General features: G+C 34.7%; 3 protein-coding genes and 1 long non-coding RNA gene across 8 annotated transcripts in view; all 4 read left to right on the top strand.

The window, feature by feature from the left end:
- LOC104902895 (E3 ubiquitin-protein ligase PRT6) overlaps window positions 1–5,062 on the top strand; it is a 42,843-nt gene extending 37,781 nt beyond the window's left edge. For 2 of the 5 annotated variants that reach the window (XM_010690830.4, XM_057392087.1), the window contains 8 exons: window positions 26–558; window positions 658–762; window positions 858–924; window positions 1,082–1,159; window positions 1,598–1,666; window positions 1,804–1,889; window positions 1,989–2,136; window positions 4,827–5,062. In XM_010690830.4, coding sequence (XP_010689132.2) covers window positions 26–558; window positions 658–762; window positions 858–924; window positions 1,082–1,159; window positions 1,598–1,666; window positions 1,804–1,878 — 927 coding nt within the window. In that variant the 3' untranslated portion in view covers window positions 1,879–1,889; window positions 1,989–2,136; window positions 4,827–5,062. Of the gene's footprint in view, window positions 1–25; window positions 559–657; window positions 763–857; window positions 925–1,081; window positions 1,160–1,597; window positions 1,667–1,803; window positions 1,890–1,988; window positions 2,137–2,535; window positions 4,413–4,816 lie in introns of those variants that run through there. The other 3 variants (XM_057392090.1, XM_057392088.1, XM_057392089.1) reach the window with 3 other exon arrangements.
- Window positions 5,063–13,535: 8,473 nt separating this feature from the next.
- On the top strand, window positions 13,536–14,534 carry LOC104902931 (uncharacterized). Its single transcript, XM_057392146.1, has one exon. The coding sequence runs from the start codon at window positions 13,536–13,538 to the stop codon at window positions 14,532–14,534; it is 999 nt and encodes a 332-aa protein (XP_057248129.1).
- Window positions 14,535–15,216: 682 nt separating this feature from the next.
- LOC130590146 (uncharacterized) lies at window positions 15,217–15,963 on the top strand. Its single transcript, XM_057392145.1, has one exon. It carries the CDS (start codon window positions 15,217–15,219, stop codon window positions 15,961–15,963), a length of 747 nt encoding a protein of 248 aa, XP_057248128.1.
- A 4,505-nt stretch (window positions 15,964–20,468) lies between these two features.
- LOC125493459 (uncharacterized) lies at window positions 20,469–22,880 on the top strand. Its single transcript, XR_007270031.1, has 2 exons — window positions 20,469–20,613; window positions 22,623–22,880. It is a non-coding gene; the product is annotated as an uncharacterized LOC125493459 (long non-coding RNA).
- The last annotated feature ends 298 nt before the right edge of the window (window positions 22,881–23,178 follow it).

Raw genomic sequence — 23,178 nt, 5'->3', positions numbered from 1 at the left:
CTCTGAAAAATTTCAAAATTTGCAGGCTGTAATCACGTACTGTTCATACTCAGACTGCAACGTGAATGATTTAGGCTTTAATGATTGCCTGGTTAATGATATTGCCAAATTAGCTGGAAAATCTTCCATTACAAAGCAGTTTTTCATTTCAAATTATATTGATCCTTCTTGTCATGTCAAGGATGTGATTGATAATTTTAGCTTACCATATTTGCGAAGATGCCTGTTGTTATGGAAACTTCTGAAGTCTTCTGCCACTTCACCTTCCGCTTCAAGGTTTGGTGACTTTGATGAATCATTGGAGATCTCTGATTGCCAGGCGGCTAGTGTTGTCCTTGGAGATATGGATGAGATTAGTAAATTGCGAAATATGTTCAAAATTCCTACATTGGATATAGTTCTTAAAGATGGAGGTCTACGTTCTATGATGTTGAAATGGTTTCATCATTTTTCTATGGAATTTGAGGACCAACGTGTTCAACATTCTCTGCGTGCAACTCCAGCAATTCCATTTCAGTTGATGCGTCTTCCTGTTGTTTACCAGGATCTTATGCAGAGGTTTCTGTTTTCTTTTGTTGACAGCCACATGCCAATTCGTATATTCTTTCTGATTGCTTTATGTTGCAACTCTTTATAAATTCACATCTTCTTGTTCAGGTATATTAAAGTCCAATGCCCTAGCTGTGAAACTATGCAAGAGGAGCCTGCCTTGTGCCTTTTATGTGGTAGACTATGTTCTCCAGCATGGAAGTCTTGTTGCAGGTTCAGAATCACTTTTTTCATTCTTTTGCATCAGTAGAGAGTGCTCATTTTATATTATCTCGCTGCATTTATTAATCAACTTTCTCTTTCTGTAGTGAAAGTGGATGCCAAGCTCATGCAGCGTTGTGTGGTGCTGGGACTGGGGTATTCCTCTTAATTAGGGTGAGTCCATGACGTCTTCCAAGTTACTATTTTTTCATTGTTATTCGCTGTTGGCCTATTATCATATGACTTATTATATGGCGACAGTATATCTACCTCCCCCTAGTCCTCTTTTGCCCTTTATACTATATCTTTAAGCTGTTTCCTTTGTCAATAGAAAACGACAATCTTGCTTCAGCGCAATGCAAGACAAGCTCCTTGGCACTCGCCTTACCTTGATGCATTTGGTGAAGAGGTAATGTATGAGGAAATTTATTTGCTTAAGTTGCTATCTTGTTCATCCAAAGCCTAGTGAGATTAGTTTATGGTTTTTCTATACGGTTGCTTTCACTTATTAGTCGAACAATATCCTGGATATAATCAGTATTATTAGAGACGCGTCTCTATCATTGGGCAAATTGACAGGCTCTGTGTCATTGTCACACTTGGGAAGCATCGGACATGGATACGTATCCAAGTGTGCATCTCCTGTCTGAAGAAAAACTTCCATCATATTAGCCAAAAAGCAAGTGTCAAGAGTTTCCATATTCATGTCAAAATTTCGAGGATCTGACATGGGTGCTTGATGTAAAATGAATAGTCTGAGTAGCATAGGTTGTGTAACTGTAAAACAATAAAAGAGAAGTTTGGGTTTTGGCAGCTTATTTCTTTGTACTATATCTTTCTCTCGCAGGATGTTGAGATGCGTAGGGGCAAACCATTATATCTGAATGAGGAACGCTATGCAGCTTTGACATACATGGTGAGGGGTGAATACCCAACATCTTTTGTTTGCTTCTGTTTCATTAACTGATTCTATATTGGTCGTTACTCTTTTTGTCATGCATTAGTACTATGTATCTATTTCAAATTCGAGCACACTAATGTTTTATCTTTTAGGTGGCTTCTCATGGCCTAGATCGAAGTACTAAAGTTCTTCGTCAAACCACAATCGGTACCTTCTTCATGGTTTAGCTCTCCAAATGGTATTGAATATCTCTGGCTGTTAGCTACATTATTAATCTATTTATGTGCTCTTTTGAAAGTATTTTAACTGAGATGTATTATAAACTTCCGATGCATAGTTCTATTTTGCAAGGGCATTGTTAATTGATCTGACATGAAAGGGGAGAAGGGTCGGAAATGTAGAGACTCTACAGGGTAATTATCCTTACCTCAAAGCTGGCGTCCAAATTAGTTTTTTCCAGCACTGCCTTCGTGGAACTCCATCATGTAAGCTTCCTTACATTTTTCCTTAGAGAACTTTTCTGATCCTCTATCTGTATATTTTGTTTTTCTCCAACGTTCTTACCTCGGAAATTGTTTACTACAATCTGCAAAATGGTACGAGTAAGCTACTCCACTTGCCATCATGTGTTTCATGGGGGGTAAATTTCTAGTCTGATACAAAATACTCTTGTGTAATTTTTTTGAAATGCTAATTCTTTTCCCTTGATCATCTGTCCTAATCCCTCTTTAAATTGACGTATCTACTTTGAGTTCTCACCCAATTGACCAGTGACTTGCAATTTGTCATAACTGGTAACCTCTTTTTGATGCTTGTACACAAATGTAGCACAGCTGAGAGGGTGGTTGAGAAGTGATTTATGTAACTATGGTATTTCCATACAGTTGCCAAGTGCTTTTTATATGGAGTTAGAAATGGAACTTTGGAAGCTTTATACGTCCGGACCTCTATACTTCAACATGGATTCTTGATGTCCAAGCCAACGCAAACACATAACAGGCTAACAGTCTATTGGTAGATGGTAATAAGTAATGGTAATAGTAACAAAACTTGTGTAGCTTGTATAGTACTTGTCAATGTCCATGGCAATGCTTGTCAACTCCCAATCATCTGATCTTATTCATCAAAATATCATGACTATCCATTACCACTTTAGAGGTGGTATCGAGTGGGAATGAAAATTTGCAAAGGAAACCACGTGTTCAGAGACGAGATACCATTACCATAGAATTTAGTAGTTAGTTTTTCTTGCAAATTTCATTTGATATTAGCACCATTTAGTATCGCCTACCAAACGGTTATAACTATGTGTTCTTGAAAAAGAAGTGTTGGTTAAATGATAAAGCTTTGCAGTTTGTAGGGTCAGAATATTGAATTATCATTTGGGGAATTTTTAAATTAGTCATGACTCACAGGATTCAGGAAGGTCACTTAGCGTTTAACTAGTTAGCTTGGTTAGAGTCTGGAAAAAATTGAGCACTTTGAGATTTGGTAAATGACTGGCTCTATCTTTTTGAGGTACTGGCTCTATCTTTTTGAGGTACGATATCTGCTAGCACATAAAACCATACTCATCTGATGAAATTATCTTCATCTTGAAGGGTGCTCTATAATTTTGAATGTCAATAATTGCTTTATTTCAGACAATACTCTTAACTATTTCAATTTAGGTTATGCATACATGATACATCATACTAAAAATTTGTTTATAATTGCATTCCTATTGAGAAGATGATAAGTAATACGTATACAGCAATGATATTTCAGATGGGATAGTAGATTGATGTCTTAAGTGATCTTTGTTTGGAAGTTGAAACAAAGAAAACAAAAGCTAAAGAGGACGGATGATATGGAATTGATTAGGCATTCTACTTCTCTGAATTAAACTTATTGAAGTTTATTCTATAATTCATTGGCAGTTATTGGAACTTATATGAACGTCTAAACTTAAATTTCTAAAGTGAAGAGAACGCATCCCAAATAGCCAGGAGTCTTGTTAAAGCAAAAATATATAGGCATGCATGTGTGCGATATACACTAAACCCGCTAACCATGACCCTGCTCAATTGGGAAAGACCTGCTAGTATTGCAGTTTGGTGTACACTTAACCCACATAACCATAAGTCCATAACCCTCTCAATTGGGGAAGACCAGCTAGTGAGATAGGAGGCGTAGAGCGTCTTGCAGTTTGGCGTTTTTTAAATAGGGATTTAGTGCTTTGGCAACCAAATCTAGGTTTGCATGCGTTGAGTGTAGTTCTGTACTTGCAAACCGTTTTAGGCGATGCTTTATTCTTTGGAATTCTCGCAATTTCTTCGTTGTATCAATCAGTGATGTGTAACCTTAGTGTAAAAATGAGAATTTGAAACATAACAATATGTTTTCTTTTTGTGATTTCCTTTCGGTTGTAGTGTAGGAATATATAGCTGCAAATAGCGGATTTTTAGGAAACAATTTCTTAACATTTATCATTAGATCGCAAACATAATCAAACACATGAATCATTCAATAGGGATTAAATATCAAACCTTTATAGCGTGATTTTCCTGTTGTATGCAAACTTTGAAGATTTGAGAGTCCCAAGTGTTGTTCCTCTAATCACTCCACGAGCATTAGTTAAACACCAACGTCTACTAGAACCGAAGAGAAGAAATTCTCTTGCTTTTGATGGTATAGGCGTAGGTGTAGAAGAAATAGTTTAAGGTTTCTCTCTCTTGTGAAAAAAATTTGATTAATGAATTGATCACCTAAATCCTAATATTATATCCTATATATATATATATATATATATATATATATATATATATATATATATATATATATATATATATATTAGAAGAGTCATAAGTTAATTAGGAGAACTAATTCTATTCCTATTCTCCTTTGGATCGGCCCAATTTTAATCCTAAATGGATCTGGATTGTTTTGTCCAACTTGTGTTACAATGTGTGACCTCATACGTTTAATCTATTTTACTAATAGGCCAAATTCATATTGTCCTATTAATCATATTTATTCTCTAGCAAGAAAATATGATTACTAAAATGATTAACTTTATTATCTTTATAATATAACTCCTATTAATATTTAGTAATTGTCGAGATGTCTAAGGACATATTCCTTGAGTATGTTACTCAAATCGTTCCAAACTTTTGATGTTTATAGATGCTAACAGGTGATTTAACTATATGTGGCAAGTGAAGGAAGAAATGTTGGTCTCAACTCTCAATGCGTCATTGAAGTGTGCTATTTGTAAAAATATGAATTATAGTTGCATATGCCAGCTTTTAGCCTGCCTTGTAAATTTAATATTTATATGTATATCATCTGTGTCTTAATCACAGCTTCTTTCTATGTAAATGATTGTGCATAAGATAATTTGCTTGTTTATTAATATCTTTGTCCTTTCCAGTTTCTGCTTATAACTCCTACCATCATGTGATGGATGATCTCTTCGTTGTTACGCATACTCGTTATTGTCCTATTTCGTTAATAATGTACAATGTTTATCTCAAGGACAGAGGGACCAATAACAATGGAAAATGATAAATTTGATTTAAAATATTTTCAGTTAAGAATTGGTAATTTGTGGAAAACATTTCGAAGGGTATTATTGCAAATCATTTGAAAATAACCAAGTCTGTGAAAAACATATTCCAAAAAAACAATATTGCTTATTTGTTTGGATTAGTCAAATGAGGGAAGATAATAGACAAAAGAGAAAGAGGAAGGTACAGAATAAGGATTATGACGTCGGGATTGGGCTTGGCTCCGAAAAGGTTTTCGGGAAAACAATTTGATACAACTTGATATCTAACCTGATAAAAAAACTCATTTGCTAAACACCGCCCTAGATTTTCCTACTAATGCCCTGTATTTTAGTACACAAATACATAAGTTGTATTTTAATACTTTCACTCTTCCACCCTCCCTCTCCCACCCTCCCACACTCTCATCACCACTCTCCATCACTCTCATCACCCTCCCTCACTTATCACTCTCTCTCCATCTCCACTCTCTTTAACTCTTTTACTCCATCTCTATCATCAAGAAAGAGTATCAATCAAGCTCTCCGGCGACAAGAATTCCGGCGACACGATAGCAACGACTTTGGCGGCGGCATATTTCCGGCCTCCGGCAAAACCTTCACGAACATCCCGGCGTAGCGATGGCAGACATCCGGTTGTTTTTAAATTTTTTTAAGGAGGCGTCCACCATGGACGCCCCACCACCGGTGGAGGCGCCCATGGCAGGCGCTCCACCACATGGTGAGGCGCCTGCCATGGGCGCCTCCACCGGTGGTGGGGCGTCCATGGTGGACGCCTCCCTTAATTTTTTTTTTTAAAATTAAAAAAAAAAGAGGCGTCCACCATAGACGCCCCACCACTGGTGGCGGCGCCCATGGCAGGCGCCTCACCATGTGGTGGAGCGCCTGTCATGGGCACCTCCACCGGTGGTGGGGCGTCCATGGTGGACGCCCCCTTAATTTTTTTTAAAAAAAATTCACTGTAAAATTGAAAAAAAAAAATTCAACAATGTCAACTTAGTTAAGTAAACCCAGAATTCCAGAAATCTCAACAAATATAAAGGGTAGAAGAAGGATTTACCTTCTCATTCTGTATCGCTAGATTCAAGGGCGGTACTTTAATTTTGCTAGATGTATCGCTAGATGTGGTGGAGATTGTGCATAATCTCTTTAAGAAAAAACTACTTCAAGAGATCTGTTTTTTAATGGTGGAGATCTGATGGAGTTCTGCATTCTTAAAGAGATTGTGCACTATAATAAATATGCAGGTCTCCAAGTTTTCCTTTCATTGAAAAAAAAAACAGAGAAAGGGGGTGGTGGTGTGTCGGGGTAGTAGTGCGGTGGTGGTGGTTTAGTGGTGTTCCGGTGGTGGTGGTTGAGCGGTGGTGGTGCGGCGGTGATTGTAGTGGTGAGTGGAAGAAGATGGGAGATAAAGTGGAGGAAGAAAGGGAGGAGAGAGAAAGAAATACAAGTATATAAATACGGTATAAAAATACCGTATGTAGGGCGTTACTAGGAAATTATAGGGCGTTGTTTAGTAAAGCCAAAAAAAAAAGGGTCCAAACTTAAACAGTATGACAGTTAGACGCATAACTACCCAAAAAGATCAGCCAAATAACAAGAATTCACGTTACACGAGGTTTGCAAAAGTTACTCTTTCAAATCCAAACGATACAATAGTCAGACGTATAACTGCCCAAAAAAGATCGGCCAAAATAACAAGAATCCACGTTACACGAGGTTCTCAAAAGTTACTCTTTTTGCACAGATTTACAGTGACTATGTAGATTGCATTATGCGTCAATTTGGAGAACGGGAGAAGAAACACCATAACATCAGCCTTCAGTGCATCAATTGATCTTTTAGGTTATAGGTATTTGCATACATTACTAGCTTTTTTATTATTAATTTGGCAATGCTTTTTTATGATATAATTGATTGGTTATTGATAATTATAAATTTATAGAAACTGAACACGGTTGCCCATCACTCTCTCCGTTGCATTTTAAACTACATACTTACACTTTTCACGCATGTCAATGCAAAACTTTGAGGTTATATATCTGTAGTTTTGTATTTGTAAAAATTATATAATGTACATATTAATAAAATATATATACTAAGACGAATCTAACAAGATCTCACATGACTATGTTTTTATTCACGTATAAATCACAAACGAAGATCGAAGTGCAATTTGTGAATAGTGCAAAATGTCAAAGTGTAAGAATTAAAATAAAACGGAGGGAGTATGATTCTATTAATAGATTTTTCATTTTTTTTAAAAAAAAAGCAAGGAGGGGTTATGACTATGTTTTTCATTTCCAACTTGCCACCATTTCGATAATCATTGTAAATTGAATCAATTTAATCATGTGCTTTTGTCTAAATAATTATTAAAACAATACTATATGAGTATATGACCCTTAATTCACTTTCCATACAAGTAACATTAATATTGCTAAATATCAATTTGATCACTCATGTGAATAATTGACGATTAAGCGATTAGTATATTACTCAAGCAAAAGTGTAGATTTTTGTGCCAGCCATCAATTTTTATTTATCAAGTATGTATTTTCTTATAAATCAATTTATAGCGTAGTTTTTAACATACCTTTTTTATTTGTTGGGTTGGGATGTACTCATCAATTAATGTTAAATAAATTATCAAATATCCTCACTTAGCGTATATTGCCAACAATAAATAATAAGAATAAATAGATAATTCAAAGCCAGCAATAACATTAAACAGTTAAGCATGGAAGAAAAGTATGAGCATGCTGAACAAACATATAATAATTCTATCTTATATGCCCTTCCTATTCTACCTATCTCTCACAAAATTAGTAAATAAACTAGAGGTACTAAAATAAACAACTAATAATTAAATAAGTGATGTTCAAAAAAAAAAAAAATTCGGACTAAAAAAATTTGAACCAAATTTTTTTTCGAACTAACCAAAATTTCGAACCCCTTTTTGAAACATGTTTTGAATTTGAAAAATGATTTAAGAACAACGAATAAGTAGGAGCTCGTTTTTTATGAAGTTCGTTCTAAGTAACTAGGCACCTAAAAAAAAGATCGGCACGAAAGGCCAATAAGAACTAAGCTCCAACATACCACTTTGTAACACCCCGACATTTCTCTAACTTCCAAAATATCTTTTTCATATAAAACTTGGAGAATTATCAAAGCATTATCGCCCGTGTAATGACATATCGGCTTATTCAAAATTTTGCAGCGGAAATTATAAATAACTTTGAAAACATAAATAACTTACTCAATTCCAAAACCAAACAAAAAAAGAACCAGCTTAAAGTTAACTATTCAAACCAAATCAGAATTATTAAAGCATCAAATAACTAAAACACAAGCTCTACAACGAAACCTGAACCTAGGATGCATCGTCTTAAGACTTGGAATGGTCGATCCTCTATTGATACTGAGAGACTGCTCACCAAATGGGTCATCACAGGATCAATAAGGCACAACCATGATCGACACACAAAAAAGCATATAATCAGCAAAGCTATGTACTATATAATAAATAAAATATAAAACCTAACATGATACTGATAAACATTAACTCAATGATATATAATAAAATAAAAAAAATAACAGATTCACCAGTATACTAAACTTGACTCCACAACCAATAGATTAATTATAATTAGAGTGAATAGGCAATGGATAGAGTTATTCATACCAAACAAGTCTTCAATTTAGAGGATGAAATACGGGCGCGAATCCATACACCCGCGACCAACGCTATCAAGGTACAGAATCAGATAAAATAGAACATGGTGATCAATGCGGTCCTAAGAAAAGCCATGGGCTACCACCATGTACTCCAACTCATACTAGTCCAACACTTCAGACATGCACAAGTCTAACGCTTATTCCTATTCACTTTCAACTTTAAGTTATTAGTGAATTATTTATTTGTTGTGACTCACAAAGTAGGACAACCAACATAAATATCATGGATACACGAAATTTCCATTTTTATGTTAGTGTAACAGGCTTGTTTTTAAAGGCGTTTATTAAATGCTAACTACAATTATTAAGTTAATTATATTTCGAATATTTTTAATATATTTGGGTTAAGAATATGAGTATTTAATTATGTCGTGTTTGTAATATATTAAATTATTTAATTTAATGAAGTTATTATTATTACTAATTTATATTTGGAGTTTTATCTCTATTATATAAGGGAAGGGGGGAGCAATGGTGTCCTTTTTTGAAATGCCTATTTTGTTCCCCTTTCCTTTCTAAATTACAAAAGGAATGTCAAAATCAAAATCGACAGTCAAAGAAAACTACCGAAAATTAATTTACAACACTCACTTACAAATCAGTTAAAAGAAGAAACTTTACAAATCACTCATACAATTGAGAAAATCACGTTATAAAATCACGCAAATCACTCAAATAATTAGGAAACTTTATTAAAACTTAAAATTAACATACAAACTAAAACTAATAACCTAAAACGTCAATACATACAAAAACATTTACAAAAATTTACTTACAAATCACTATTCTCAAGAACCATTCACAATTAATGGTGGGTCATGATAAAAAATAGAGGTGTATTTGTAGTGAAATCAGAATTTAGAAGTTAGACAAGGAAAAAAATATTTACTTTTTTATAGTGTTTCCTATATATAATGAAACTTTTACATATATTTGGACCTATCTTTTTCTATTATATATAATAGCGATTAATTATCAAGGTAAAAAGGTTTATGTAAAATATCATTCAAGAATTAAAGTACAACATATCTCTATTATATAAGGGAAGGCTGGAAGGGGGAGCTATGGTGTCCCCGAATGAAGAGACTATGTTACCCCCTTCCCATTCTAAATTACAAATTCACTTACAAATCAAAGGGGGCTTCAAACAAAGATACCTAAAATATAATTATAACAATCACTCACAAGTCAACTAAAATAATAAAATTGCATAATTTGCGTTATGCAAATCACTAAAATGAGGAAGCTTTACAAAAACTTAAAAATTCACTTACAAACTACAACTTATGAAAAAATTGACTTGAAATCAAAGTGTCCACTTTCTTTACAATTTATGAAAACCTGTACTTAATTCAAAAATCAACTAAAAAATTATAATATTAGAAATCATAAATAAATTCAATAAAATTTCTATTTTGTTCATAGAATTTAACTTTGAAAAATATTGAAAAACAAAAAGGATGGTGAGAGACTTAAGTGATAGAAACTAAACCACCAAATTTTGCAAATAAAAACAACTATACTTCATATGTCTAATGTTCAAATTTTGACTCTTATACCGAAGAAAATCAAGTTTCTGTTTCGAAAAAAATTCAAGCACGCATCGCGTGCAAAAAATTCTAGTGTGCAATTAGTTGAGGGGTGTTTGGCCAATTAAGGAAACCAATACTCGATACCTTATTACACCCTTTGTCGGTTTACTAAAGAAACCAAAACCACCTCCAACCCATTTCATTCCACTCGATTCTTCTATCTCATAGAAAAAAGAAAAGAAAACCCCAATCCCAACCCCGTGATAACCCGAGAAACCCTAATCCAAAACCCTCTCTCTGATCTCCTCCCTGTAAAACCCCTCGGTTTCTCTCTCTCGTTTGTGCTCTTACCTCACCGGTTCTGCTAAGCTCGCCGGAGTTGTTTTCATGTGTTCCGTTTCTCTACTGTGTGTGGGGTGCTCGTTTTCTCTCTCTCTCTCTCTCTCTCTCTCTCTATACTCTGTTCTCTTCCTCTTCACCGCTGTGCGAGCGGTGTTGCTTGTGTGCTCCGCCATGTCTATGTTAGGAAATTATGCAACTTTCTTTGTAAATCAGATTAGTAGGAATAACAATAATATTTTAAATAACACACACAAATAAATTAATTATCCGACAAGTGTTATTATCTCTAAATACGCTGCAAAACTTTTACTGAAAAGATAAATAATACACAAGTGTTCACAACACTTATTGTAACTCACAATACATACACACCCCAATTACAGCCAAGAATTTTTCTGTAAAAATTCTCTTTAAAGCTTTTCTCTTTCTCTTTGTGTTTCCTTTTTTTGTTTTTTGGGATGATCATTACTCATTTCAAACTACGTAAAATATAGTTTTTAACTTTCTAAAAATGATTACTTAAATTTAGGCAATCAATGTATCCCTTGAATATTTTGGGCATTCTAAGTTTTTTCAAGGGATTGCATTGCTTCCTATTTTATTTTAACTAAAATATTTGGTGGCTGTTAAACATCTAACAATCTCCCACTTGAAGGCTGATTTTAATCTGTCTTCACACCTTACTCCATGCAATCGAGCTTTCTCTTTATGTTATTCATGCAGGCCAACTAAAGTTGAACACAACTTCAGTTTGTCAATAGTCACCGTCTTTGTTAACATATCTGCCGGATTCTCAGTTCCTTTAATTTTCTCCAGCTTTAACACTTCATCTTCTAACATAGATCTTATGAAATGATATCGAAGTACGATATGCTTAGTTCTGTAATGAAATGCTGAATTCTTTGCTAAGTGTATTGCACTTTGACTGTCACTGTGCAGTACATTATTCTCTTGCTTGAATCCCAACTCAGTTAACAAACCTTGAAGCCATATCATTTCTTTACTAGCTTCAGTTACCGCTACATATTCAGCCTCTGTAGTGGATAGAGCAACAATCTTCTGTAATTGCGACATCCAACTAAATGTTGTATTTCCAACTGTGAATATATAGCCGGTGGTGCTTTTTCTATGGTCGACTTCACCTCCAAAGTCTGCATCGACATAACCTTGCACTTTTAATTCGCCTTTACCAAAGTACAAACACTTTTCCGTGGTACCTCGTAGATACCTCAAAATCCACTTCACTGCTTCCCAATGAACTTTTCCTGGATTTGACATAAACCTGCTAACAACTCCCACTGCATGTCCAATATATGGTCTTGTACAAACCATTGCGTACATCAAACTTCCAATGGTTGAGGCATATGGAACCTTAGCCATATAATCTTTATCTTCCTCCGTCTGAGGAGACTGATCCTTGGATAATCGAAAGTGACTTGCTAAGGGTGTGATGACTGGCTTAGCGTCGCTCATATTAAATCTCTGTAAAACACGTTTGATGTAATCTGCTTGAGATAACTGCAGAGTACCTTTATGCTTATCTCTTGTAATTTGCATTCCAAGAATCTTCTTTGTTGGACCTAAGTCCTTCATGTCAAACTCCTTTGATAATTGCTGCTTCAACCTTCTTATATCATCCATATTCGAACCGGCCTGCTACTAGCATATCATCGACATAAAGTAGTAATATGATGTAACTGGATTGATATCTCTTGACGTAGTAACAGTGGTTAGCGTTACACTTCTGGAAATCTTCCCTATGCATAAAGTTATCAAACTTTTTGTACCAATGTCTTGGGGATTGTTTTAGGCCATACAAACTTTTCTTAAGTTTGCACACCATATTTTCTTTCCCACTTTCTAAGAAACCTTCTGGTTGATGCCAGGGGCGGATCCGGGGGGGGGGGGCCTACTCGGGCCTTGGCCCCCCCCCCCCCCCCATGGTCCAATATAAAATCAGTCTATTATAAAAGCCCATTATAATAGATATAAAATAAACCAAAAAATTGGAGTTTTCAAGGTTTAAAAAAGATATTCAATTATAAAAAACTGAAAATACTAGTCCCTACCCTAGTACCCTAGTCGGACAAGTCGGTAATTGCAGCGTGAAGTAGGGTAATTGCAGCGTGAAGTAGGCGTCTCAGGCTCTCAGCGAAAGCAACAGTGCTGCAAGTACAATAGCAAAATTCAGATTTTCATCTAGAAGTACAATACTTTCTTTCTTTATTCTATAGTATTTTATTAGTTAATTGTTAGGTGCTTTTAACTTTTTTTTATATTTTATTATTTCTTGATTTCTTGCAACCCTTTATGAATGCTGATGCCATGAATATGATTGTCATCAATCAATACTCTGTACACACCTTTACTTTCTACCTCTTTAGCAATTAGTAGGCACTAGGCAGTAGCTTGCATTTGCATAGTTGGCGATCAATACTCCAAATTGGCAACCATGTTTTTATTTTATTTTTTAACTCTTTGCTTGTATGACTAATTGACTTGCATAGTTGTATCATGTTATTGTTATATTGCATATTAATTTAATAGTTAATTTTTATATATCATTAATAAATTACTTAACTAGGATAATTGATAATTGCTAATTGCTAGACAAAGTATATTATAACTTTTTTCTTAGCACTTAACATATAATTTTTATTCAAAATGTCTTATTCTGATATATTATTAATAGAATTCAGTATTTTTTTTCTAGGTTTAAAATATGAAGAGAAAAACCATTGATTCGTACTTCCAAAAACAAAAACCTACTCCAGAAATAAATGTTGATAACGTGAACTTTGATGATCCTAATGAAACGACGAACAATGTGATTCCAGATAATCAAACTCAGATACCGAATCAACAACCTAATAGTAGTGACACTTCTTTTGTGCGTGATCCAGCATTGCGTAAGCCAATCAGTAGTTATCCCTTGGGGATACAACGAGAAATTGTGGGCAAGTTCATTGAGTTTGGACCTTACCAAACTCGTTTATCTGAGTATCCCTTATCAGGTCTAGAAAGTCATCCACGTCGATTTGTATCTAATTCGTTTAAGACTTTTACGTGGCTAGAGTATTCACCAACAACTGACGATGCTGCCTATTGTTTATGCTTTCTTTTCGATAAAAAACCATTGGGGAAAGCTGGTTCAGATACTTTTACAGTACAAGGATTTAGAAATTGGAAGAGAGTAGGTGGAAAAGATTGTGCATTTGTATCCCATATGGGAAGAGACATTAATTCAGCTCATGGATATTATGGTCAATGTTGGGAGAATATTCAGAAAACTAAAGGTCATATAGACGCTGCTTTTGAAAATCTCACTCCAAAACAGATTGCAGATAATCGTTTAAGACTATCAGCTTCAATAAATGTTGTAGAATGGCTCACATTTCCAAAGTGTGCGTTTAGGGGACATGTTGAGAATGCCGACTCCAAAAACCAAGGAAACTTTCTAGAGATGTTAAAACTCATTGCATCCTATAACAAGGATGTACGAGACGTGGTGCTAGCAAATGCACCACAAAATGCCAAATATATTGCTCCGTCAATTCAAAAGCAAATTTTGCATGTCTTTGCTAAGAAAGTGCAGAATGAAATCCGAAAGGAGATTGGTGATTCAAAATTTTGCATAATCATAGATGAATCACGAGACGTATCTAAAAGGGAGCAAATGGCTATTGTTATAAGATTTGTTAATAAAGATGGTATTGTATAAGAGCGATTTTTGGACTTGGTGCATGTCAAAGATACAAGTTCTAGAACCCTCAAAGATGAAATAACAACAGTTTTGTCTAATCATGAGTTGAATATTAAAGATCTTAGAGGTCAGGGATATGATGGAGCTAGCAATATGCATGGGGAGTGGAATGGTTTACAAGCTTTGTTTATAGATGATTGCCCTTATGCATATTTAGTGGATTGTCTGGCCATCAGTTGCAATTATCTCTTATTCTGCCGCAAGAGAAGTATCTGAGGTTCATGATTTTTCAAAGATTTAATTTTTATTGTGAATGTTGTTAGTTCTTCTTCCAAGCGTCATGATGAGTTACATGATAGTCAAGTAGCTGAGTTGGAGCACCTGATTGAAATTGAGGAGGTTGATACGGAAAAGGGATGAATCAAATTGGTACATTGCAACGTCCTGAAGATACTAGATGGAGTTCACATTTTGAATCAATTTGCAGTTTACTAAGAATGTTCAATGCGACACGTACAATACTTGAGAAAATAGCCATTGATCGCCGAGCCACATATTCACAACGAGGGGATGCTAATTATGCTCTTAAAAAATTATTAGCATTTGATTTTGTATTCATTTTGCATATGATGCAAGAACTCATGGCTTCACAGATTTACTTTGTCGAGCCTTACAACAAAAAAAAGATATTTTGCATGCTATGGATTTACTTGTTGATACAAAATCCTCAATTCAAGATCTCAGAGATGAAGGTTGGAAAGATCTTTTGGACAAAGTACTCTCATTTTGCAACAGACATGGCACTCTGGTCCCAAATATGCAAGCTAGTTATTCTGACTTAATACGATCTCGACGTAACAAAGATAGCATATCAGTGGAGCATCATTATAAAATTGATGTGTTCACAACTACTATGGATCAGCAATTGGAGGAACTAAATAGTCGTTTCAGTGAGAAAACTACAGAGCTTCTTGTCTTAAGTGCATCTTTGAATCCTAACAAGGGATATAAATACTTCAATGTGGATAACATTTGCCGTCTTGCAGAAAAGTACTATCCTGCAGACTTTTCTAAAGATGATCAGTTTCATTTGAGGTACCAACTTCAGTTATTTTACCGATGTGTCTCTAATCATGATGAGATGAAAATTTTGAGTTCCATAACTGATTTATGTCGAACTTTAGCTGAAATTGGTAAGTCCAATGTCTATCCTTTAGTTGATAGATTGATTCGACTAATTTTAACTCTTCTGGTTAGTACGACAACTTCTGAGAGAGCTTTTTCAGCAATGAAAATTGTTAAAACTCGCTGCGAAATAAGATGGAGGACGTTTCTATCGGAGTACTTGATTGTCTATATAGAGAAGGATATTGCTGAGAAATTTACAATTGACTCGATCATAGATGATTTCAATTCTATGAAAACAAGGAGAGTCCAATTTGGATGACTAGAATAGTTTGTATCAAATAATGTTTTTGGAACATATAATCATATGATTGTGGATCTTTGTCGTTCAAAAATTCATATTTCTTATTTTTTGGTTAGTTAAATTTCTTGTTCGATTTATATGGCCCAAGCAATAAAAAATTCCTGGATCCGCCCCTGGTTGATGCATGTATATTTCTTCATCCAGATCTCCATGAAGAAATGCAGTTTTCACATCTAATTGCTCAAGATGAAGATCTTCAATGGCAACAATACTCAATACAGTACTGATGGTATTGAGTTTCACAACAGGTGCAAAAATCTCATTGTAGCCAATCCCTTCTTTCTGTTGGAATCCTTTGACTACTAATCGAGCTTTGTATCTCTTGGAACCATCATGCTCCTTTTTCACTCGATATACCCATTTGTTGTGAAGGCCTTCTTACCTATGGGTAACTTAGCTAGTTCCCATGTCTAGTTTGATATCAAAGATTGCATTTCATCTTTCATTGCAAGCTCCCACTTGCTAGAATCACTGGTCTGACATGCTTCATTATAACATTCAGGTCCCTTCATCAGTTAATAACAGATAATTCATATATTTTCTGTTAGGCACATGAGGTCGAGAGGATCTTCTAAGTACAGGAGGAGCTGGAATAGAAGGTTGTGTTGTTTCGGATTGTTGCGTACTATTGTGTCCACAATGTTCTCCTTCTTGAGGACTTAGTTACAATTTCTTCTAACAGGACTATCTGGGATAGAATTTGGATCTACAAATATTGGCCCACTCTGATCTAAGTCGCTGGCATCAACTTTATGTCTATCATTATACATGACTCTTTCATTAAAGATCACATCTCTAGTACGGATCACCCTTTTATTTTCATCATCCCAGATACGATATCCAAACTCATCTCCGCCATAGCCAATGAAAGTACATTTCTTTGATTTAGGATCAAGCTTATTCCTGCCTTGATCACTAATATGCACATATGCTACACAACCAAAGACCTTTAGATGAGACAAATTTATCTCTTTTCCAGTCCACACCTCTTCTGGTATTTTATATTCTAGTGGAGTCGATGGTCCTCGATTGATCAAGTTAGCTGCTGTGTTGACTGCTTCTATCCAGAATTGCTTCGGTAAACCTGACTGTATACGAATGCTTCTGGCTCTTTCTGTCAATGTTTGGTTCATACGCTCAGCTACACCATTGTGTTGAGGCGTACATAGCACAGTTCTCTCCATCTTGATTCCATGCTCATAGCAAAACTTCTTGAATGTGGTGTCTTCATATTCACCACCATTGTTGGTTCTTAACTTCTTAATTTTCAAACCTGTCTCATTTTCGACCATAGCTTTCCATCGCTTGAAAGCTTCAAACACTTCAGACTTGTGTTTTAGAAAGTAAACCCATACCTTTCGGGAGTGATCATCGATGAAAGTCACAAAGTAGTGTTTTCCACCGATGGATGAAGTAGTTGTTGGTCCCCAAACGTCGGAGTGAACAAGCTCCAACTTTTCCTTCTTTGGGGTTCTGCCAGTAGTTTGAAAGCTTACCCTTTTCTGCTTTCCAAGTATGCATTCCTCACACATGTCTATCTCAACAGATTTTAAACCGGAGACTTTTCCCTTCGAATGCATAAGCTTCATTCCTTTCTCGCTCATGTGGCCTAGTCTTTGGTGCCACAATTTGGAATTTTCATTTCCTGCTGCAACTGCAATCGTACAACATGCCCCTGCTGTAATGTAAAGAGTACCACTCTTTTTACTGTGAGCAACTGACATGGCTCCCTTTGAAATCTTCCAATTATCACCTTGGAATTTTGTAGTGTAGCCTTCACTAGCCAATTGCTCAACTGAGATCAAGTTCTTTCTTAGGTCGGGAATATGCCTGACATCCTTCAGCTCCCAAACTGACCCATTTAACTTAATCTTAACTACACCTTTACCAACAATGTTACAAGGTTGGTCATCACCAAGGTATACCTTTTCAAGGTTTTCGGGGACATACCTCTCGAAGAATTCTTTCTTTGATGTAGCATGGAATGATGCTCCAGAGTCTAACACCCAAGACTCTTCCTTGCTCTCTAAGGAGCATATCAACGCATCATCTCCTTCTACAGTAGAAGTAACATTTGCTTCTGCCTTTGCTTCTTGGTTTTTCAGTGCACTCCTGCGCTGATTTTTATAATGCCCAGTCTTCCCACAATTCCAACACCCGATAGACTTCAAGTTCATGGAATTATTGAGATTTCTTGATTTTGATCTCCTATCTCTGGATTTACCTCGATAGCTTGATCTTCCACGTTCATTCCTTCTGGTTGTATTTCTTCCTCTTGACTCTGTATGTAAAACTGAAGAGGTTGATGATTCACCCGACTCTCTCCGTCGGATCTCTTCACTGAGAACCAGATCACGAACATCGTCAAATTTCAACTTATTGCTGCCTGACGAGCTACTCACAGCTGTGACTGTAGCACTCCAGCTATCTGGTAATGAAGACAAAAGTATCAATGCTCGAACTTCATCTTCAAAATCTATTTCGACTGAACTTAATTAAGTTGTGACTGAATTAAGTTCGTTGAGATGTTTAGCTACCGATGCACCTTCCGTCATCCGCAAATTGAATAACCGCCTCATTAAATGAACTTTATTAGAGGCTGATGGCTTCTCATACATAGTCGATAGAACTTTCATAAGACCTGTCGTGGTCTTTTGCTTTGCTATATTAAAAGCACCATTGCGTGATAACGTTAATCGGATAACTCCGAGGGCTTGTCTATCGAGAAGATACCAATCTTCATCTTTCATTCTCTTGGCTTAGTTTCAGGAGGTTCATAAAGCTTTTTCTGGTATAGGTAATCTTCGATCTGCATCTTCCAAAACCCGAAATCTGCACCATCGAATTTCTCGAGTTTTATCTTTCCTTCATATGCAGCCATTGCTCCCGCTCAAATCTAACTTCTTTGGATCGTATTTTACGATTCGTTTATGGATACGAACAAAATTTACCAACTCGGCTCTGATACCAGTTGTTAGGAAATTATGCAACTTCCTTTGTAAATCAGATTAGTAGGAATAACAATAATATTTTAAATAACACACACAAATAAATTAATTATCCGACAAGTGTTATCATCTCTAAATACGCTGTGAAACTTTTACTAAAAAGATAAATAATACACAAGTGTTCACAACACTTATTGTAACTCACAATACATACACACCCCAATTACACCCAAGAATTTTTCTCTAAACATTCTCTTTAAAGCTTTTCTCTTTCTCTTTGTGTTTCCTTTTTTTGTTTTTGGGATGATCATCATTTCAAACTACGTATATATAGTTTTTAACTTTCTAAAAATGATTACTTAAATTTAGCAAATCAATGTATCCCTTGAATATTTTGGGCATTCTAAGTTTTTTCAAGGGATTGCATTACTTCCTATTTTATTTTAACTAAAATATTTGGTGGTTGTTAAACATCTAACAATCTGAGCACTTGTCGCGGTGCTATTGGTGTTACGGTCACCAACGACGTCTCCTCCCATGCCCTTGATATCTCTCCCCTGTTCTTGTGTCGTTGTTGTTGCTGCCATTGTTGTTGTCGCCGCTGTTGATATGGCGTTGTTGGCGCCATCGTGGGCTGCTGCTACCAGCGCCTTGGTGGTGGTTGTCCAACTTGCTTTACCCATTAAGTTTAGTTAATTATGAGCTATAAATGTTATTGTGATATTTATGTTGTTTGTTGAGTTTGAATTTTGCACATGTTGTAAAGAAATGAGTTGAATAACCGAATTCTTACTAGTGTTGATAAATTTACATGGAACTAATGATTTGGACATTGGGTTGAAACTTGATGTTGAACCTTAATGCTTAATTCAGATTTAATTGTTAGTATCAAGTTAGCAAAAATCTGAATATATGCTATTACTATTGTTGTAAATATGTATTGAATTAATTTATAACATTATCATTTAGTTTACTAATTTATTAAGTAATTTGATTGTAGGATTAAGATAATATTCATTATTTTCAATTCTTTAATAATGAATATTATCTTAATTGTTATTATTTGGTAATTAAGGAATTGGAATGTTATGAGTTAGTAAAAGACAACCTAAGTTTCTTCGGTCCTAATATTGATAGAAAGTTGCTAATCTTGGTAAAGGATTTTATATTGTCAATGTATAGTAGTAGTTGAAGCTCATGCTTGAGTTATAAGTTTAAAGGATAGCAGCTAGAAGATTGTAATGGTTACAATCACTACTATATAATTGACCTTAAGTAACACATTTAGGTAATACTTTTCAAATTGTAGATTTTCTATACATTAAGTAACACATTTGTAACACTTTGTCTTTGTAACATTTAAGGTAACACTTTTATAATATGTAATATTTTATAATAACACTTCTGAAATGGTAACACTATAAACATTATAACACGTAACAAATCTGAAATAGTAACACTAGGATTTATAAAATAGGCAACACTTCTAAAATACTAACACTAAAAACTAAAATAGGGACTTTAAAATAACTTCTTCTTTTCTCACGTCAAGAGACTCAAGACTGAAGACCTACCCACCGCCGACGGGCCTGCACTAGATTCGACAACATCTTCATCCCTCCACCGGCATCAAGAACACGTTATAAGCAACAATTAACAGGTAAGGTTCTTTTCTCATTTTACAAGCCCTTGTATATTCCTAAATTATATTAAAAAAACTAATTTTGGTGGTTTTGATATTCAAATTATGTTATTTTAATCAATATACTAGTTTCCTGGATTGGTAATTTACTGTAATGGTTTTTAAAATATGCCATAATTTGTGGTCTAATGAGTTAAAACTGTTGCATAACACCATTTTGAATTGCGGTTGCGCCGTAACTTTTTAGTTAGTTTAGTAGATTGTTAATGTGGTTTATAAATCATGAAATCTGAATCAAATATTATCTAAATTGTTTGTTTCCTCAAGCTTATGGATAATTCAGTTTGTTAGAATTCTTTTGATTTTTGTGGTCATTATTGTGTTCTATTTTTTCATTGAGTTATAGGTTAGCTATATGAATGATTGTTAGATTTTGAATTGGAATGTATTGTTTCCAGTCTATTGGAGAGATATTGCTCATCCCTATCTTCTAAGTGCTAAAGACGATTGTTCCATATATGGTTCAATGTGCTACTATAGAGTCATTGAGTAGACTCGCGAGTTTATCTTGTTTGATAAGCTGAGTGAAAATGGGTCGATAATAACAATGGAGCTGAAAACGATAATCTAGGGCTCACCTTGAGTTGAGAACTGCTTCAGTATCTTGTTTTATATGGTTTTACTTAGATGTTTGGTATTGAAAACTGATAAATTGTTTTGAAATTGAAATGCTTGTCTACTACTTTTCATGACGTCTCCTGAAAAACATTATCTTCTATTTAAGCATGATTATGAATTATGATTGTCATGTTAAGTTCGTTCTTTGGTACACTAATCGATGATTGTGCTTTGTTCAATCTCCTTTTCATGGAGACCAAGCCTGCGATAAAACTATCTCACACAAATTAAACTTACTGTGTGATCTTGTGGTGTAAATAAATTTAAATTTCTATGATGCTAACATGCACGACTCAATTAAAACAACCCTTTTGCTCTTATAGAATAAGCAACTATTATCCCTTAGAAGTATCAGATTTCTATATTCTGATCCAGCAGAGAACAAAACATATGATTTAAAGAGCACTTAACTCTGGTTCTAGCTACAGTCTGAAACTATAAAACCAGACATATTGCTGCAGCAATATTAGATGAGTTTATTGTTTAAGCTAGATATGATGATTGTCAACCCCATGATGAAGTGGTATTTGGTAGTTTATAACTTTATATACTCAGGTAGTCAGTGGTATGGGCAGGGAGACAACATCTCCTAATGGACATGTCATTCGAGGAGTCATACAAACACATGCCCATTGTTAGGAGTAGGATTAAGAAATTGCAGATAACCAGCCATCATTAACAAGATTAACCAACATTTTATTTACGTTTTTTATGTGAAACTACATTGCCTTATATTAGCTATCACCCTTTAATCTATATTGTTGCTGATCCAATTATTATTAGAGGGGTCACAACCTATTTCAATTTCTATGATTTGGAATCTTAAAGTGTAAGTTACATATGGAACACCTGTTTGTGGACAAATCTATTTGCCTCTCCTCGCTAAATATCTATTTTTACTTTTTTTATTCCTGTTGTGCCGCAGTTAAAATATCCCTATGTCATAGCCTATTTAAGTTTCTATGATTTCGAATTTTCTATATCTTGTGGCCGATAATGAAGAAAAGATCGAGGAGGTAATGTTGCATTTTATATGAATTAGATTGGGGAAGGATGTTCTTTTTTACTCATTGTGTTTTTCTAAACTTTTCTCCGTTGAGCATTTTTACATAAGATTTATTTGGTTGGCTTTGGTTTTCGTATGTTTTGCTTTAGAATTTTCTTGCCTCTACTCCTCAATTCCTAGTTTTAGTTGTACATTATATTTTTAAGTACTTCATGAAAAACTTATTCTTGTACATGAGAACTCCTGTTTCAACCATGTTATGGTTATGGCTTTATACTTCTGTAAAATTTTGTAATACTTATGATTGATGTTTAAATATGTGACCAAATATTCCCAAATCAAGTGTCTTAAACAAGTAGCAAAGGTTATCCAGGACGCTAGGAAAATGTATGCATATGGCGAGATGACTGAAGATGAAGAAGAGATATATGAGTATTAGATCTAGTTTTAGATTATCGTATGAATATGTTTTATCTGATGATTTTAATTTTATATTGAATATAATAATGTTTTTCATTATTTTATCTATCGATATAGGCATATCGCATTAATAAGTGTACAAAAATTATATCATTAATTGTAATATAATTTACAATTCGTATATCAATATTGTATAGTCTTGTTAGTATTTTTATTTTCGGTATAGATTTATATATTTATACATACTTTCCTTATAAGGAAAAGTATTACTTAATTATCGACAAGGTGCTCACAGGAGATGACAAAATGTGTTACCTAATGACGCACGAGATACTACATGAAATAGCAAAAAGTAATACGTAATATTGAATAAAGTGTTACTATAGGTTATGGTAACACTATAAGATGTTAACAAAGATATAAAAGTATTACGTAAGATATTTCAGGTAACACTTTAAAAGTGTAACAATAGCTATTAA

The sequence above is a fragment of the Beta vulgaris genome, chromosome 9 (genome assembly GCF_026745355.1).
Source record: "Beta vulgaris subsp. vulgaris cultivar EL10 chromosome 9, EL10.2, whole genome shotgun sequence".
NCBI lineage: Eukaryota > Viridiplantae > Streptophyta > Magnoliopsida > Caryophyllales > Amaranthaceae > Beta > Beta vulgaris.
The sequence above is the reverse complement of the archived record's forward strand: the minus strand, read 5'-3'. Positions and strand labels throughout refer to the sequence as shown.

Excerpts from the sequence above, each read along its gene's own strand:
- LOC104902931 (XM_057392146.1), top strand. The coding sequence starts at position 13,536 with ATGAAGAGAAAAACCATTGATTCGTACTTCCAAAAACAAAAACCTACT.
- LOC130590146 (XM_057392145.1), top strand. The coding sequence starts at position 15,217 with ATGGATTTACTTGTTGATACAAAATCCTCAATTCAAGATCTCAGAGAT.